General features: G+C 33.8%; 3 protein-coding genes across 3 annotated transcripts; 2 read left to right on the top strand and 1 right to left on the bottom strand.

The window, feature by feature from the left end:
* Positions 1-2,510: 2,510 nt before the first annotated feature.
* LOC105974052 (hypothetical protein) lies at positions 2,511-2,999 on the top strand. Its single transcript, XM_012999095.2, has one exon. The coding sequence runs from the start codon at positions 2,511-2,513 to the stop codon at positions 2,997-2,999; it is 489 nt and encodes a 162-aa protein (XP_012854549.2).
* A 2,494-nt stretch (positions 3,000-5,493) lies between these two features.
* LOC105974137 (omega-hydroxypalmitate O-feruloyl transferase) lies at positions 5,494-7,426 on the bottom strand. Its single transcript, XM_012999206.2, has 3 exons — positions 7,365-7,426; positions 6,803-7,272; positions 5,494-6,525 (listed from the first exon to the last, which is right to left on the bottom strand). Exons 2-3 carry the CDS (start codon positions 7,250-7,252, stop codon positions 5,674-5,676), a joined length of 1,302 nt encoding a protein of 433 aa, XP_012854660.2. The 5' UTR covers positions 7,253-7,272; positions 7,365-7,426; the 3' UTR covers positions 5,494-5,673.
* Positions 7,427-13,864: 6,438 nt separating this feature from the next.
* On the top strand, positions 13,865-17,659 carry SWI3A (SWITCH/sucrose nonfermenting 3A). Its single transcript, XM_012999178.2, has 7 exons — positions 13,865-14,133; positions 14,242-14,849; positions 15,271-15,720; positions 15,962-16,131; positions 16,215-16,264; positions 16,350-16,513; positions 17,106-17,659. The coding sequence occupies exons 1-7, from the start codon at positions 14,082-14,084 to the stop codon at positions 17,301-17,303; spliced, it is 1,692 nt and encodes a 563-aa protein (XP_012854632.1). The 5' UTR covers positions 13,865-14,081; the 3' UTR covers positions 17,304-17,659.
* The last annotated feature ends 3 nt before the right edge of the window (positions 17,660-17,662 follow it).

Raw genomic sequence — 17,662 nt, 5'->3', positions numbered from 1 at the left:
ACATATAATGTGGAATATAAAAAATTCTTAAAAGAGACTGATATTATGGAACGAAGGAACAAATACAGAAAAACATGGTTTATACATTGTATTCAACTTTGTATTCGAGAATTATTAATGCCACTTGAAAGTTGGTGAAATTTGTCAAGGCATGTTGGCTGATTGATAAATACTATATATTTATTCACAATTATCGCACGTTCTATTTAGTTGATTTAAAGAAACATTGAATTCAGCAGTGAAGCCAGAATTTTAAGTTTGCGGTAGTCGAATTAATTAATTTTTCTTTTATAAGGGAGCCAATAATACTAATTATACATGATTGTTTTTTAAATTTTTACATAACAAGTAGGAATTCGAGAATTGTTGCGCGGGCCATGACCCCTTCTGGCCATATGCTGAATCCGTCACTGATGGAACCATTAATTAAACAAGTAGCAAGATTTTGTCAATTTATTTGAATGAAGAAAGATAAAACTAAAATGCATGGAATACTGACTTTTTTGGAAGCATAGTAAATATTGTCATGGGCAAACTCAAGATGCCCATCATCAATTCATGAACATTATTGTATTTATTATAATTACTGTTATTTATTTTATGGTTGAACATTTCCTCTCATTTTTTTTTGGCAAAGAAAATTAAATATTACATTTCTATGCTTTCATCAAGGGCGGATAGGAGTGGAAATTGAAACGAAATTTGTGATTTCTGTCGATTCTGATCCGAGATTTTTCAATTTGAACAATATTTTTTAAAACAAATTCCAATATTTTGGAACATAATCGGAACTAGTTTTTCCCTTGCGAACGAAATCAGAATTTTTCCGACATAACTAATTCCGATACGATCCGGTCCAGAGTTACACATGTAGAGGCGGACCATGCCGTATTGTTTATTTGTATTAAATTGTTAATGGGAGCAAAAAAATTAGAGATTTTGATGCGGCAGCGCCCTGAATTTTTTATTTTCTTTTATTTATTTTTTATTTTTTATAGATATTCAACAATAATAGGCAAAATAAGTAAATATTGATAGACTTACATTAAAATATTATAATCTTTTTATTATATTATTTTTCGTTACGTGATACATTAAAAGTTAAAACAACAAATACTATAATATTTTTCAAACTGCCAAATATAAATTAGATCTGATTTCATACGAAGAAGTGCAATAGTTCTTCTACCAACTCCCAAAAAGAAAAGAAAAATAAACAAGGGACCAACAGAAAATTATATATTGGAAAATTAGATGCTACATTTGATGAATTTGAACCGTAAATCTACACATAATCTCACACGCACAATATTCATATGTATGTGTGCTTATAATGGATAATTATTTAATTAAATCTACGATTCGAATCCAACTGGTGTAAATAATCAGGTGTATCATCTAATTTCTTCCCAAGTATATTTAAAAAAATAATTAAGTTAAGCTAAACAAAAACTTTACTTATTAATTTATTTAGCCATTGATTTTTTTATTAACTAATAATTAGGAAGCAGGTTAGCTGTTTGTGCACTTCACCTTTTCTTTTCTTTTTTTCTTTTTTAATTTTTTTTTGGAAAACTAGGTAGCGTTGAATTTAACCGCCCATCTTGAATCTTGTCTTTAGTGGCGGGGCACTTCAAAAACACACACACACACACTTGTCTTCATCACCATTTTGGCTGCGTTGACATATTATATCTATATCCTATATCTATATATATAATATATATATAGTTAAATTACGCTTACTCCCAGAGTTTATAGTTAAATTACGAAAAAACCTTATTGTTTGGATAATTACAACCATACACCCCGTTCTTTTAAATATTTTTACATAAAATTTATGTAATTCGGTTATTACCGAACCAAATCGTATATTCAGTTTGGTAAACGGTATGAAATGTTGGCGTACCGAAATTTCGATTCGGTTTTACCGATTTAACATCCCTAAATTTACTTATGAAGGAAGTTTTTCGTAAGATAATACATAGTTGAGGGGTGTGACTGTAAACCCAAACAGAAGGGAGATTTTTGTAATTTAATCATAATTCAGGGGACGGCGTAATTTAGCCAATATATATAGATACAGCCTCATTCTTTAATATTATCAAGAGTATCTATCTATATAGGGTATGGGGGCGACTATATATGTAACACTGCAACCTCCCTTACCTTGTTCATAGATTTCCCAGTTGAATTTTTCTCCACTTTTTATCTTCTCCTTTATCCATAATTAATATTCCTAGCTCCAACTATATATATATATACATACACACACACATATATATACAACTTCATATATCCATACCTTAATTTTTGGTTTAATTTCAGGGTGATGATCATGAGCAATAATATGTTGAATCCAACGAATACGAGGGCCATGTTCGATTTAGCTTACGATCGAGGTTAAATTCTTTCCATCTTTTGTAGCTAAAATAACCTAGCTATATATCAAGGTTTTTTTTTTTTTTTTATATATTAGACATAAATATATATATATTATATATACATATATGGAAGTTGAGTACAAGAAAGACAAAAAAAGTTGTTCAATATTCAAGAACATGTTCTTCGCTAAGAGCATGACGTCTTCATCGAAGAAGGTGGCCCCCACGGGGTGCTTCACGGTTTACGTGGGCCCGGAGAAGCGGAGGTTCGCGATCAAGACCGAATTCGCCAACCACCCTTTGTTCAAGATGCTGCTCGAGGATGCCGAATTGGAGTACGGATTCGCGAACGAGGGCCCGTTGATGCTCCCTTGTGGGGTGGATCTCTTCTGCAGAGTGCTGGCTGAAATGGATGGTTGTGATCATCTTAAAAAATATCAATATTTTAATGATGACGATGATGATTGTGACGTTGGGTATGGGTATGGTGGGTCGTCGTGCAGTCCGTTTAATAATCCGGCGAGGCGTTTGGGTAGAAGCGGATCGGCGGCAAAGGGTTGCCGCTCTTATGGACTTCTCACTCCGACCAGGTTGCTCAAAATTAATCACTTTTAATTAGAGCCCAATTATATATTATATATATGTATGTATGTATGTGCAAAAAAGATGATATATAAAAAATATATATCGTTGTTCCTATTATCTTAGATTTATATGTATGTTATAAAGCAGCAGTTTTAGTTTGTAGATTATTGAGATTATTGCATCCTTTCATCATTACAATGTGATGTTTTGGTTTCCATGTTATATATATAAAGCAAAAAAATGTATAAAAAATCAATTGAAAATATATATAACTAGTACATATCTATTGAAAGCATGGTTCGCCGGAACGGCCGTTCCGGAACGGGAACGGTGCCCTCCGTTCCGAAATCCGTAACAGAACGGTAGTTGCACCGTAACTCGTCGGAACGCCGAGAAATCGGTGGAATGGGCGAGACGGAGCCACGGAACAGCCCCGACGCGGCCGGAACGGTGCCAGAACAGTGAAAAAGAATTTGGAAAGAAAAAAAAAACAAATTTAACTAAAAAAAATAAGGAAAAAAGACATAAAAGAAAAAATAAATAAATAATATGATGGTGGTGGCTACGTTAGATAATGAAGATTCCCCTGAATGACAGATCTTTAGCCTCACTCTTCAATTATATCCTACACAATTCTAGCTCGGTATTCTACTTGGTATTAATATTGCTTATATTTTCACAATATTCTTTGTAATATTTATTTTTTAATTTGTAATAATATTTTGCATATTATTGAATTGTAATATTGTTATTAAAAACATATTTGAAATATATTGTATTAAAAATCAATCTAAAAGTAATAGTACATTAAATATATATATATATATATATATATATATATATATATATATATATATATATATATTAGATGAAATGAAATATAATGATGGGGCGGGTAACGCAAAACCCATTCCAGCCCCCGCGTACTCGGTTTAAAAAAACTCAGTAATTCACATACCCGTCCTATATTTTTTAAGAACGAGGAATATCATATTTCTGAACGGGACGGGTACCCATCGGGGGAGGTCAATTGCCATCACTAAGTTGACATTTGAAGTTTGACAATTGATGTAATCCGTATTTAGCTCAATTAATTATACGAGGGTTGAACTTGAACCAGTTTTTATTTATATCATTACAACATGTAATTATTTTACCTTTTCCGTATTTATTTATTTATGACATTTGAATTTGCAACGAGGCAAAGATACCTACCAGGGGAGGAGCATGGCATCCCCCAATTTCCATTTTTCTTTTGTATTTTGCAGTCTAATACTTTTTTATTGCAACTCATATTTTATTCACTATTATAATGATCTCAATATATATAGGTTGTGTGTGTGTATAACGACTATCGAAAAATGACCGAAATTCAACAAGTATCTGTCGAAAATTGAAAAAAAAATATTCAATTATATCATCTTCCCACAGCAACCTGTCCAAAAATGGACACAAATCGACATGTTGGTGTCGAGAAGTTGGGGAAAATTGTAAGTGTTGAAGTTGGTCATCGTTCAACACTTAAGTATCGTCATTTGTTGATTATCCACGGCTTTAACTTACGTAGCTAATTAATTGTTAGATCCGTTCAAGGAGAAGCTTGTAACGACATGTACAAGTAAGTGTAGTCATCCTGGAACTTACACTTTGATATGGTGGAGGGGTGCACACACACGGATGAAAAATGACCTGAGTGATTCAACTGGCGGCTCGTCGATTTGTATATGAATATCCACAACAAAATTCTCGAACAACAAATTCCATCAAATAATTGTTTGAAGTAAAAGAAAATACGTACCATCACATTTTCAAGTTGTTGACATATAATAAACTTTGCGAAAATATCTCTAAGTACGCTCTTAAACATAAAACATTACGTACCAAGTACCAACACGTTATTAAAGTTATATTATTTAAAGGGAAAAATACATCTTTCATCCCTCAAGTTTGCACAAATTTCGCATTTGGTCCTTCATGTTTTAATAATTTAACACTTCTCGTCATTTCCGTCAGTTAATATAGTGATGAGCAAACACTTAATTCTGTTAGTTTTAACGGAAAATTGATGAAAATGACTAAAACTATCGAATTTTTGAAACATAAGTGACCAAATATATTTTTGATTAAATATGAAATGGGTATAAATTTAAGGGATGAAAATTGTTTTGTTCTCATTGTTTTAACATGAATATATTGTCGAAAAGTAACTAAGGGATGAAATTGAAATCAATTGAAATACATGGACTAATTCTCAGTTTTGTGGACAAAAAAATTAATTATCCCTCTTTAACAATGTACATCATTCACTTTTATTGTTATTTCTTTTTTGAAGTGTAATAAAACAAAAAAAAAAAAAAAAAAAAAATAGGCACACACCATTTTGCTGGGAGCATTCAGTTGGGATTCCCTATTCCAATATATATTGTCCTTTGTTTATTGTTGACTTGGTCTGCGCCACGTGTAATTCAAACTTTACTACAAAATAATTAAAAACTATTCTTGTAAATAATAAAATATACCATAATTTTACTATGCACCTCAATCACATACTTTTCATCAAAATAGAGTAAACAAAACAATGGCACTAATAATACATTGTCACACCAATACAAACAACAATACCTTAGACAAACAAAAACATCTTAGAAAAAAAAAAGACAATTACAAAATTAAAGCCTCATAATTAATTTAATTTGCCCCTTAATTATATCTCCATAAGTTGTTCAAATTTCTCCATAGCTGGTGCAGGCAATCCAAGAAGCACATTAATACTTTTCTTCTCCCTACCATGAGAGAGAAACAATATCACCTCCTTCTCCGGCAACGCCACGGGCCCCGACAAAACTGGCGGGCCCCACCCGAAATCCGTGGTGCCGAACGAGAGCCTCGACCACGTCGTGATCAAAAGGGTCGAAGCCAAAGAAGGCCTAGCCCGAGTCGCCTCGAAATAATCGATCGCCGATCTCATGTAACCATCCGTCACTAATCTCACCGCCTCCTGGACCAGCCCGATGCTGAACGAGGGCCCGTTTTCAATGAGTGGGCCCGCCTTGGACAGCGCGTTGGTCAGGACAATGGCGTTTCCGAAATAATTATTCGGGATCGGCGGATCGAATCTCGACCGCCCGTCGACCGCGAATAGGAGCTTCGTTTCTTGATCGGGCTTTAGGTCTAGGGCCTCGGTTCGGGCCCGCCAGACGAAGCCAGAGAGTGCCTCGAACGTCGTGCATTTTTTTAGGGTCCCGTCCGCGAGGGCCGTTTCTCGGAGGTGCTCGAGGTTCTCGGAGTCGAACCGGAAGGATCGGTAGAGCATATTATTCTCCTCCTTGTGCGAGGTGATGTCTTCGATCTCGGCAAATTCGTGGTGGGGGAACTCGATTTTCGGGGGGTTTCTTGCCTTTAGGATGGTTCTATCCATGAATGGGGGGCTTTTTAGTAAATTTCCTCTTGCTATTTCCCCCCAACCATTCACAAATTCCATTGCACCAATCCCATCAAACATACAATGGTTCATGCACAACCCTAGTACAAACCCTCCACACTTGAACTTAGTCACCTACAAAATAAAATTTAAATCAAATTAAATTAAATTAAAATTTTACCCTTAACACAAATATTTAATTTTAGTCATTTTTACTATTTCATCTTTCTTTTTTTTTCTTTCTTTTTTTTTTACTTTTACTTTTTTTTTTCCTAAACTTTCTTGATTTAGTCATAAAAATAGGATTTTTTTTTTGTTTTTTTGTTTTTTTGCCAAGAATTCATAAAACCTCAACTAAAAAAAAAACATTAATAATTCAAAAGAAAAAAAAAAAACAAGAAAAAATTCTTACTTGAGCAACCAAAGGAGGGATTTCAAGCACGTGTTTGGCACCAGGGAAATCATAAACAAGTTTACCAAGAGTAACAGGATCAGGTTTTGTAATATCACCGAGTTCACCGAGTTCGCACTCTGCCTCCGCCTCGACAAACACCGCACCTTCCCCCGTGCAATCGACTATCAGTTTCATCTCAGAACTTACGGTCAAGCGCCCCGCTAACGGATAGTAGTGGACGAGAATCTTCGACAGGGCATCCTTAACGACCCCGAAAACGTCGTCGTTTCCCCTGTCTCCCGATTCGAAGCAGTAGATCGTTCGAACGATAACGGCTATATTCTGGTCCAGGTTCGACAGGAAGTAGAGCCCTTTCCGAGTTTCCTCCGCCGCCGGAACCAGGCACGGCGGGCCTCGTTTCACCGTCAGTTCGAATGGAGTGTTGTTGTTTGTGGTCGCCTTCTCCATTTTTTTTGTTTTTTTTTTTTCTGAATTGGAAAAGAAAATGATGATGGGGTGAAGAAAAAATATTGAATTAAATAGGTGAGAGAAAGAGAGAGGAGTTGATTATTATTATTACCTGTTAAAGGGAGGAGAGTGCAATTAGTGATGTCTGAAAATCAGAGGTGAGTTTAGTGTGTTAATGGCAATGGGGTTTTGGCTGGAATTTATAGAGGGAACGTGGTGTGTGAGAAAATGGATGGTTTTGCTCTGTTTTCTTGGTTACCAAAATATGTAGTATTGAAAGGGACTTTTGTGTAGTATAATAGTGTGTGTACTGGTGCAGATCGGATGGATCGGATCGAAAATTTCATAGTGAAAATTTGAAATATAAATTATATTTAAATAAATTCAAAGAAAAACCATAAATTAAAGTTTTGGAGATTGGAATGAAAAACTTGTTCTGAAATCGGAAATTTTCAGACTGTAACGGATGGAATTCGGAGATTTTGAATTTTTAGTTAGTCGGTCACCTACAATATAAAATATATAATAATACTGGTATTCGGAATAAGAGATTTATGAGAGGCTATACCTGGTGAAAAGCACTAGGTGATTTTGCACCGCTGATCTATACAATAACTATTCACTAAGCACACATACATATGTGTGTGTAGATCAATGATGCATGATCACGCTGTATAATTCACTTGGTATAGCATCTACAAAACCGTGGAAAAAAAATGGAATTTTTCAAAATTATTTTTGTTAATTAAAATCATATCGTGTATATATTCTAATTCTAATCCAAAAAATCAAAAGAGTTGGATTTCGGAATTTCGGAACGAAAAATATTGTTCTAGAATCGAAATTTTTTAGATCAAAATCAGTGGGAATAAAAAATTTCATTCTAGTTTCCACCCTGTGTATTTTTTGATACGCAAAGGGGACGTTATAGAGGGATAGTAAGAGAGGAAATTCGAAGGGTCGTTTTCTGCCAATTTATTATTCATTTATTTCTCACAAGGTTTTATTTAGAACATAGAGATTTATTTTGATGTAAAATTCTACGACCGTCTATATATTCTAATTATGATGCAAAAAATCAGAAAAGGTGGAAATCGAATTTTCGGAATTCACAATCAGCAGAAATCGGTAATTTCGTTCCAGTTTCCACCCTCAAGTGTGAGCGTGTTTATTTTTCGATACACAAAAGGGATGTTAATGTAGGATACCAAGACAAGAAATTTGAAGGGTCGTTTTCTGCCAATTTATTTATTTATTTATTTCTCACACGGTTTTATTTAGAACATTATTTTTGAAAGAAATTTATTTAAATGTAAAATTCTGCAAAACGTATATATATTCTAAAAATGATCCAAAAAATCAGAAAAAGATGGAAATCGAAATTTCATGATTCATAACAAAAAAACATTGTTCTAAAATTCGAAAAATCTCGAATCATAAGTCAACAATTTTCGTTCCAGTTTCCATCCTCGAGTGTGAGCGTGTCTATTTTTCGATAAGCAAAAGGGATATTAATGAAGTATACCAAGACAAGAAATTCAAAAGGGTCGTTTTCTGCCAATTTATTAATTCATTTAATCCTCACAAAGTTTTATTTAGAAAGAGATTTATTTTGATGTAAATATTCTACCAATCGTCATATGGTTGTGGTAGGCTACTTGCTCCGGGACCAAAAAATATTACCAGTTTGGTGGGGGTTGGCATCCAAATTATACCTATTTGAACAAGTAATATCTCTTAATTTGAATTATAGCCTTTTTTTTTTTTTTTTTGTATCATTTTTTATTTGCAATATTGAATAAAATGACAAAAAGGTGAAGATTATGAGTAAATCCGTTGCCAATGTGTGTTAATCATGTAGATTTGTGGGTGAGTTTATAAATAAACTAATTAAAATAGGTGTTTGGTAGTAAGAAGAAAAATAGTTTTAGTTATGAGTTAATTGCATTTGGTGTCCTTTGTGTGATCTGTAATTGACAAATAGGTCCCTATGAAAAATATTTTAGCAAAAAGGCCCTCATACTATTTTTTTAAGAGCTCACCGCATCCAAATTGGATTTACCCATCGATCGAAGGTAAATGGACAAAAATGCCCTAGAAGGTTTTTTAGCAAGTATATTTGATTGATATTTATAAGGGTAAATCACGGGCATCCCTGAGGTAAGATTAAATTACGAAAAAACTTCTCACGTTTGGGTAATTACAACTAATCCATCAATTCCTTTTACATGTTCGTGTCAAATTCAATATAATTTTCTAGATTTCGTGAAATGTTCTCTAGTTTGTACTCGTTTTTGCAAAAATGCAGTTTATAATCCACCACAATTCGATATTTACAATCCAAAAAACGCATCTTATGATCATCTTGTTTCAAAATATGGAGCTCGAATGGGGTAAAATGGGTACAAACTGAAAATATTCCACCAAATTTGATACCGCAATGATGGACTTGTAAGAAGATTCATAGTTGATGGATGATTGTAATTATCCAAACATGAGATTTTTTTTCCGTAATTTAACCTTGCTTTAGAGGGTGGCCGTAATTTACCCTATTTGTAATGGTAGAGGTTGTTTCCTAAAACAAAATGTTAAATTCCTATATTTTTATTAAATATTTTATTTGTGCAATTTTATATTGTACGTTTATTTTAATTTTACATGTGTTGTGTATGTAGAAAAAATACAAAGTATATAAATGATATAATTAATAAAATATGTTGTAAAATAAGAAAATTCCCAAACAAGGGTAATTTTTTTTTTTTTCCTTTTAAAATTCAAACCACGTTATACGGAATGAAAATAGGAGAGGGACATGATTTGAACCCTAAACCGATTCGTTCGATTTCTCACCGGTAAATTTTTTAAGTCGATCTCTATCACATGTTTTGCACAATGCAATAAGTGGTTGTGAATCCTTAATTAGTTTTTGTTAAGCCTCTTTTACAGTTAAGAGAACATATCATATGTACAGTAGCTATGTTATTAATATTGTAGTTCTTCCGATGCTAACGTTAGGCCTAATGGCATCTCCAACCCGGGGGCCCTCCCCTCCCCCTTCCCCTACATAGTCACTGAATAGGTTTAATAAAAACTAGCATTTTTTTCCCGTGCGATGCACGGGATATTATTTCAAGAGTAAAAAAAAATTACTTTAATACATAATAAGAAAATATAGTACACACATATAATGTAGTATTATTCATATTTTATATAACATTAGTTTGTTTAAATTTTACATATTAAGATTTAGGGTTAATAAGATATAACCCCCTCGTTAGAAAAAAATATTAGGACTAACCACCTTACAATAATTTTAATGGGTCAAACCCCCTCAGAAATATCAACTACTGAACTACCCCTATAATTTGTAATAGCAAAGACCCCCCCACCGTTTTCCCCAAATACTGCATATCTTCAACCATCTTCTTCAATATAATTTCTCCCCCATTTCCGTTGGTCTGTTATATTTATGCCGAGAAATTCTCCCAAAAAACAAACTGCAATATATATCGGATATTTTCCCCTTTCAAACATTGCCCTAGTTTGTTACATCTTCATCGTAAAATAAAAACCAGAATACCATTATATTCAGCAACACAGGTTGACAAACAATGGTGAAGAACGGCAAGAAGAAGACAGGTAGTTTGCTATATACCCATCTCTACCACATAATTTCTGTTTTTGACACCTTCTTCAGCGACTCCGAAGGACAAAATCGAGGTCTCCTACAGAAACGGTATACAGCGGTACGCGACGACCATATGTGACGGTTCGGATGTCTTCCATGGTTGATTACTCAAAAATGGAGTTTGTAAACACGATTGTTTTTTAGATCTACAGATCTATGGTCGCACTATTTGTTGACTCATAAATATTTGTTTTCCTATGAAATTTGTTTTATCAGAGTCCAAAACAAAGAAAAGATCAGTGCTGTCGAAAACATAAAATATTGTAGTCATCTATACTCAGAGTCAACTATAAAAATCGGTAGTTCACTATATTTTTCCCGAAGTCAACTATAAAAATTAGATTGTCAACTATAATTTTTATGATGTCAACTATAAAAAAAATGGTAGTTAACTATATTTTTGCCAGAGTCAACTACAAAAATTAGATAGTCAACTATAATTGTTCAAATGTCAACTATAAAAAAATTGATAGTCAACTATAATTTTTCCATTAATTTACCGTATTATTTTTCAATTTAAGATACTATGATGTTATAAAATTGAATACTCATGATAAAGATCCCATCTTCATGAAAACATATATTTCATAGAGTATAAAATAAATTGATTTCAAGGACCAAAAAATGAGATATAGAAGAAAAGGTACAGTAGTGAGAAGAAATAGTGGGAAAAAAATGAAATAGAAACAGACGAGAAAAGAGGAATTGAGGGAAGAGAAAGAAGAGAGAGAGAAGAGAGAGGGAGAAAAAGAAAAAAGAAAAAGATATGGGAAAAGAGAAAATTGGGGAGAAGAGAGAAGAGACAGAAGATAAGAGAGAGGAGAGAGAAAAATAAGAAGAAAGAGAGAGGGAGAAAAAAGAAGAAAATAAAAAGATACGGGAAAAGAGGAAATTGGGGAGGAGAGAGAAGATAGAGAAGGGAAGGAAGAGAGAGAAGATAGGAGAGATGAGAGAGAAAAATAAGAAGAATAAAAGAACACGTTAAAAAATTGAGGAAAATAAGGAAGAGAGAGAAATTAATGGAACATATAAAATGAAAGATATGAGAGAAATAAGAAGAAGAGAGAGAAAGTTGGAGAAAAATATGGACAAAAAAGGACATAATTGGCATTAACATAAGCTTAGGGGGTCACACAATTCAGAAAATATTAAATGAAATTGTCTACAAATGGTCAATTATAAATTGGGCCTGTACTATATTATTTTACCTAATGAGGGGGTTATCCCTCATTTTCCCTAAGATTTATAATCCTAATATATAGATTTAGATTTAACAAATCGAATTTATATCTTTATCTCTTAAGATTTGAAATATATTGATGAAAAATAAGAGATTGATATTTGTTGAAAATTAATTATGAAAAAATATTAAAAATAAATAATTAAAGAAATATCATTAGGGTTTTTTAGAGTTACCCAACGTTTATATATTAAATAAAAAGCGTTAATAATAATAATATAATATTGATACATTTTTAAAGGGCCCATTAATTATTTTACTATTGGGTTTGAAGCTAAGGTCCAAAAGAACGAGGCCATTGGATTAAGGGCTCAAGCTTATTATATTAATTAAATACCTAATTAGAGTTATATTTTAAGATGAATTAGAATTATACTTTAATTAGAATTCTACAACTAATTAATATAAATAAGACCTCAGCATCATTGTAAAATGTACGTTCTAACAAATCTCTTAAGTTCTATTGATCTGGTACACTCTACCATATTCTCTATCATTGATTCGTGTGTGGTTGGATCATCTGCTTGCATGCAAGAAACCAACAATTACAGTTTTTTAAACCAAAGGTTTTTTGGTTTCTTTTTTAAATTACATTTAAAAAAATTAGATAAAAATAAATTTCAGCTCTTTTTTATTCATAATATATATAATTTATAATAATAATAATAAATGATAAACATTAAATTAAATAAAAATAGAATGAACTAAGCTCGAGTTCGAGCTCTCAAAATGAATATTCGATATCCTCGAGCTCGTGAAATTGTACTCGAGCTCGAAGAATAAAAATATTACTCCCCTATATTGATTAACTTGACCAGAAATTCTTTAAAGGGTAAAATACATTTTACCCCCTTGTACTATACCATATATTACACTTACCCCTTATACTATAAAAAATACACATATTCCCTCAATTTAATGGTCAACCTATTTGCCTCTTAACGGTGTTAGTAGTAAAATAAATTCAATATATTTTTAATAATCCTTACTAAATGACACATTTTCTTTATTTAAAAAATATTACTTGTGCTATGAATAAATTGAATTAATATTTAAGATATATTTTTTTTTGGATAAAAATAACTTACTTGTTAAATGTTTAAATCAAAAATTATTATTTAGATATTATAAATTTTCATATATTGAGGAATGTCGACAGCTAGCTTTATTTTTTCGCTCGATTCCCGTTAATTTTATAAAACGCTCGGGCAATAGGTTGGCTCATGAGTTAGCGAATGCCTCTTCTTTAGCTTGTAATAATCCAATGGAAGGTGTTCACCTCCCATCGAACTTGGCTGAGTTTGCCTAAGGATATTTCTTTTTCCATAAGGAAAAAAAAAAAAACATGTACATTGAAAATTAAGATTTATTTGTAAGATCAAATTTCGTACAATTAATCCTATACATAAAAGGTACGTTAAATGAAATTTGATGTTACAAATAAATACAATAAAATATTAGCATATATCGTCAAAAAAATATTAGCGTAGAATTAAAAGATTAATAAAAATATTTTAATTCGTCGGTACTACTAACACTGTTAGTAATAAAATAGATTGATCGTTAAGTCGAAGGGGTAATTTTATTTTTAAACTATTAGGTAGTAAATATCACCTAGGGTATAGTACATGGGTAAAGTGTATTTTATCCTTCTTTAAACAAACAAATTATTATTTACCTAGACGACTTTTATTTTGCAACTTACAATTTGTACAAAAAAAAACTTGGGTAACAATTTGTGCTACAAAAAACAATCGGCGAATATTCGATTCACCCCCTCGACCACCTCCTCCACCAAATAGTAAGGGTAAAATCGGTATTTTCACATCTGAAATTAAGTTCAACCCCAAAAACGATTACCAGTGACCCGAGTTCAATTTTTCCGGCCGGCCGCCTCCGCCATGGATAGAACCTCTCCCGAATCGGAGCTCTACACCATCCCCAGCCACTCCAGTAAGTTCGAATTTCTTCAATTTCCGATTTACGCACGTCTCTGCATTTGTTATTATTTTGCCCTAATCCCCAATTTTTCCCCCTTTTTTTTTTCTCTCTCGAGAAAAGGTTGGTTTTCCTGGAACAGCATCCACGAACTGGAGAAATTCACCCTGGGTGAGTTTTTCGACGGAAGCTCAGTCACCAGGTCACCCAGAATCTACAAAGAGTACAGGGATTTCATAATCACCAAGTACAGGGAGGAACCGTCCAGAAAACTGACCTTCACCGACGTCCGTAAGTCACTGGTGGGTGACATTAGCGTACTCCTCAAAGTATTCACCTTCTTGGATAAATGGGGTCTCATCAATTTCAACGTCACCGACAACAATCGGAGAAGTGTCGGAACGTCGTCGTTTGGTGGTGATGAGGAGGAGGAGGGGGAAGAAGATCTTTGGAAGGGTAGGGTGAAGGTTGAAGAAGGGGCCCCACATGGGGTGAGGGTGGTGGCCGCCCCCAACTCGATGAAACCGTTGATCGCCCCTCCACCGCCGCCCTCCGTGGCGGTGGATGGCGGTGGGGCTGTCGGGGAAGTAGGGGAAAGTGGGTTCAAGTATCCGCCTTTGGCTTCGTATTCTGATGTTTATGGGGAGTTGATGCATGCGGAGAAGAAAACCGGCTTCTCGTGTGGGAGTTGTAAGGAGAATTGTGATTCGACTTGCTATGAATACACGAAGGTACTTGAATATACGTTTTCGTCTTTTCCCCGTTATGGTTTGATTTAAATGCATTTGATTGTCGACGGGAAAAAACAAGTTCTGCGGGTGTTCTTGATTCTTTAATTTGATTATTTATATTTACGAATTAAAGGATGAATAGATGACTGTAGTCGAGCATTTTCGGAACCTTTTCAATTGTATATTTAGATAAACGCTCGTGAAATTTTCTGAATTAGTTGCGTCGTTATTCCTTAACCGGACTTGTTAGTTGTTCGTATTTTTTGAATATAAGCTTTTTAGATTCTAAAATCAACCGAGTCTTTCATCGGTGTTGTTAACACTTAACAGCAAATACGTAGCAATCGACATTTTTTAATTTTATTCTTCAATTATCACCAGAAAGTCGGGGGTTTATTTGATTCGTCTTTCTATGTACCAGGAAGAGAGCTTTACTCTCTGTGAGAAGTGCTTCAAAAGTGGGAATTACGAAAACGACAAATTTGCGTCGGACGATTTCAAGTTAAAAGATTGTGTGAATCAGACCGAAGCTGTCTGGACCGAAGCGGAAACTTTGCTTCTTCTAGAATCTGTGTTGAAGCACGGAGACGACTGGGATCTTGTTGCTACGAACGTTCAGACGAAAAGTAAACAGGAATGTATATCGAAGCTTATACAGCTGCCTTTCGGCGATCATATGTTGGGAGTTGGCCATAAGAGGAGTCGATATTTGGATTTAATTTCTGATATTAGTAGTAATTCTAAACAAGCGGAATTAGCTTCCGATGAATCAAAACCGTTGGATGGAGATGCTGAGAATGAAGGTCCACCGTTGAAACGAGTGTGCAGTACTGAACCCACATCAGATATTGGAAGTTCTTTAATGAAACAGGTCTTCGTTTTTAGCCTCTCTGGTTCACTTTCTTGATTTTTTTTTAATATAAAGTCTTATCGATTATTTGATTTTAGCGTTTGGGTTGTGGTAATTTGAAGCTCGACAAAAACGGGAAAGCTTTGAACTTTGCAGGATGTTCGTGGATGAATTTCATCTATCGAAATTGTTAAAAAAATTATGTAATTCTTGATCTATAATAACTTCACTGAATTTTGAATTTTGACACCTGTCCTACCAGGTAGCGCCCATTTCTACGATGCTGGGCCCACATGTCACAGCTTCAGCAGCTGATGCTGCTGTTACTTCCCTTTGCTACGAGAACCAGTGTTCGAGAGAAATATTCGACGACGACAAGGGAAATTTTGTCAATAACTCAAAAGCATCTCCTGGAATCAGTAACCAAACGAGGTATTCATCTAAGTCACATTCGAACATTACTCCTTGAGTTAATATTTGTAATTAAATTCTAATACTTAGACCCAACTCATCAGAGAAGCCGATGCTGACATTGCATTAGAAGACGAAAGTCCCGATCGATCAGGTTACAAAGAGTTAATATTTTATTTTATTAATGATCCAAAACAGTATTTTTATTTAATGTATATTTGGTTAAAATTTGTCCACAGATATTGAGGGAATATCATCTGTGAAGAGTGTAATACCGATGAATTTGAGAACGAGGGCTGCAACTGCAACAGCACTTGGTGCTGCTGCTGCAAATGCTAAACTTCTGGCTGATCAAGAGGAGAGAGAAATCGGACATCTTGTGGCAACTATGATTGAAGCCCAGGTTATTTTTCCTATTATTTTTTTATAATCCACTTGTAATTTTTAACATTTTGTGATTCTAAACTAGGGGTGGAAATTGGACGTATCATATCAGAATTAGTACTTTTGAAAAAATTTCAGAAGTGAAAAACTAATTCCAATTCCATTAAAAATCGGAAATTGGAAAGAAAAAAGTTGTTCTAAAATCATTTTTTTGGGTCGGAATTCGAAAAAAGTTAGATTTTTTTAGTCACCGAAAATATAAAATGCATACTAGTATTGATAATATAACTGTAAAGTGTAATTTTTGGGAAAAAATCGGAAATTTCTGAATTATTTTTTTGGAAATTAAAAGCAGATGGATAATTGGAATCTCATCTCTGTTGTCGTTCCAATTCCAATCCAAAAAAAATTGGAAAAAATCGGAACCGGAATATTCGGATGCAGAACGAAAAAAAATTGTATAGATGATCTTTTTTTTTTCTTTGATCCCCTTGTAAATTTATCTTTTCTTGATTCTAAACATATGCTCGATGGAGGAAAATGAAAACACTTTGACATAAAATTTTAATTCGTGAAAAGCTGATTTACGCGTTGGTTATTTTGATATACAGGTCAAGAAACTGCAACGAAAGATGAAGTGCTTCGAAGATCTGGAGACAATTATGGAAAAGGAAAACAGCCAGCTGGAGAAACTGGAAGAAACCCTAATAGCCGAGCGAATAGATGTGTTGCAGAAGCTATTTTCTGCCGGTATATCAAGATCGAAGGAGCTTAACTCGATCAAGTACCAAACGGATACTGTGCAGTGATACAATACGAACTAATTTCAATTTCGGAAAAAAAAATGTAGAATTAATTATGCGTGTTAAAAATATGTATTACGGAAAACAGATATTTATTTCGAAATGGGGCAGCTTCGAAGATGAACGTAAGGAGAAAAAGGATGAGTTGATCCAACGGTTGAGATCTGATCTGATCTCAACCCAAGCAGATGCACAGGTGGCGCTGAGATACTTGTCCTGCAAGGCTTTTTTGCATGCAGGCAGTGTGCATGGATTTAGGTTGATACCAATTGCAGATTCCACATCTAGTGCTGTAACCAATATTATAAAACATTTCTTCACTTGCATTTTTTGGAATTTGTGTTTTCTATTCTTGAAGAAAATGT

Source organism: Erythranthe guttata, chromosome 9 (assembly GCF_056151865.1).
Source record: "Erythranthe guttata isolate IM_541 chromosome 9, IM_541, whole genome shotgun sequence".
Taxonomy (NCBI): domain Eukaryota; kingdom Viridiplantae; phylum Streptophyta; class Magnoliopsida; order Lamiales; family Phrymaceae; genus Erythranthe; species Erythranthe guttata.
This window is presented reverse-complemented; position numbering and strand designations above follow the sequence as displayed.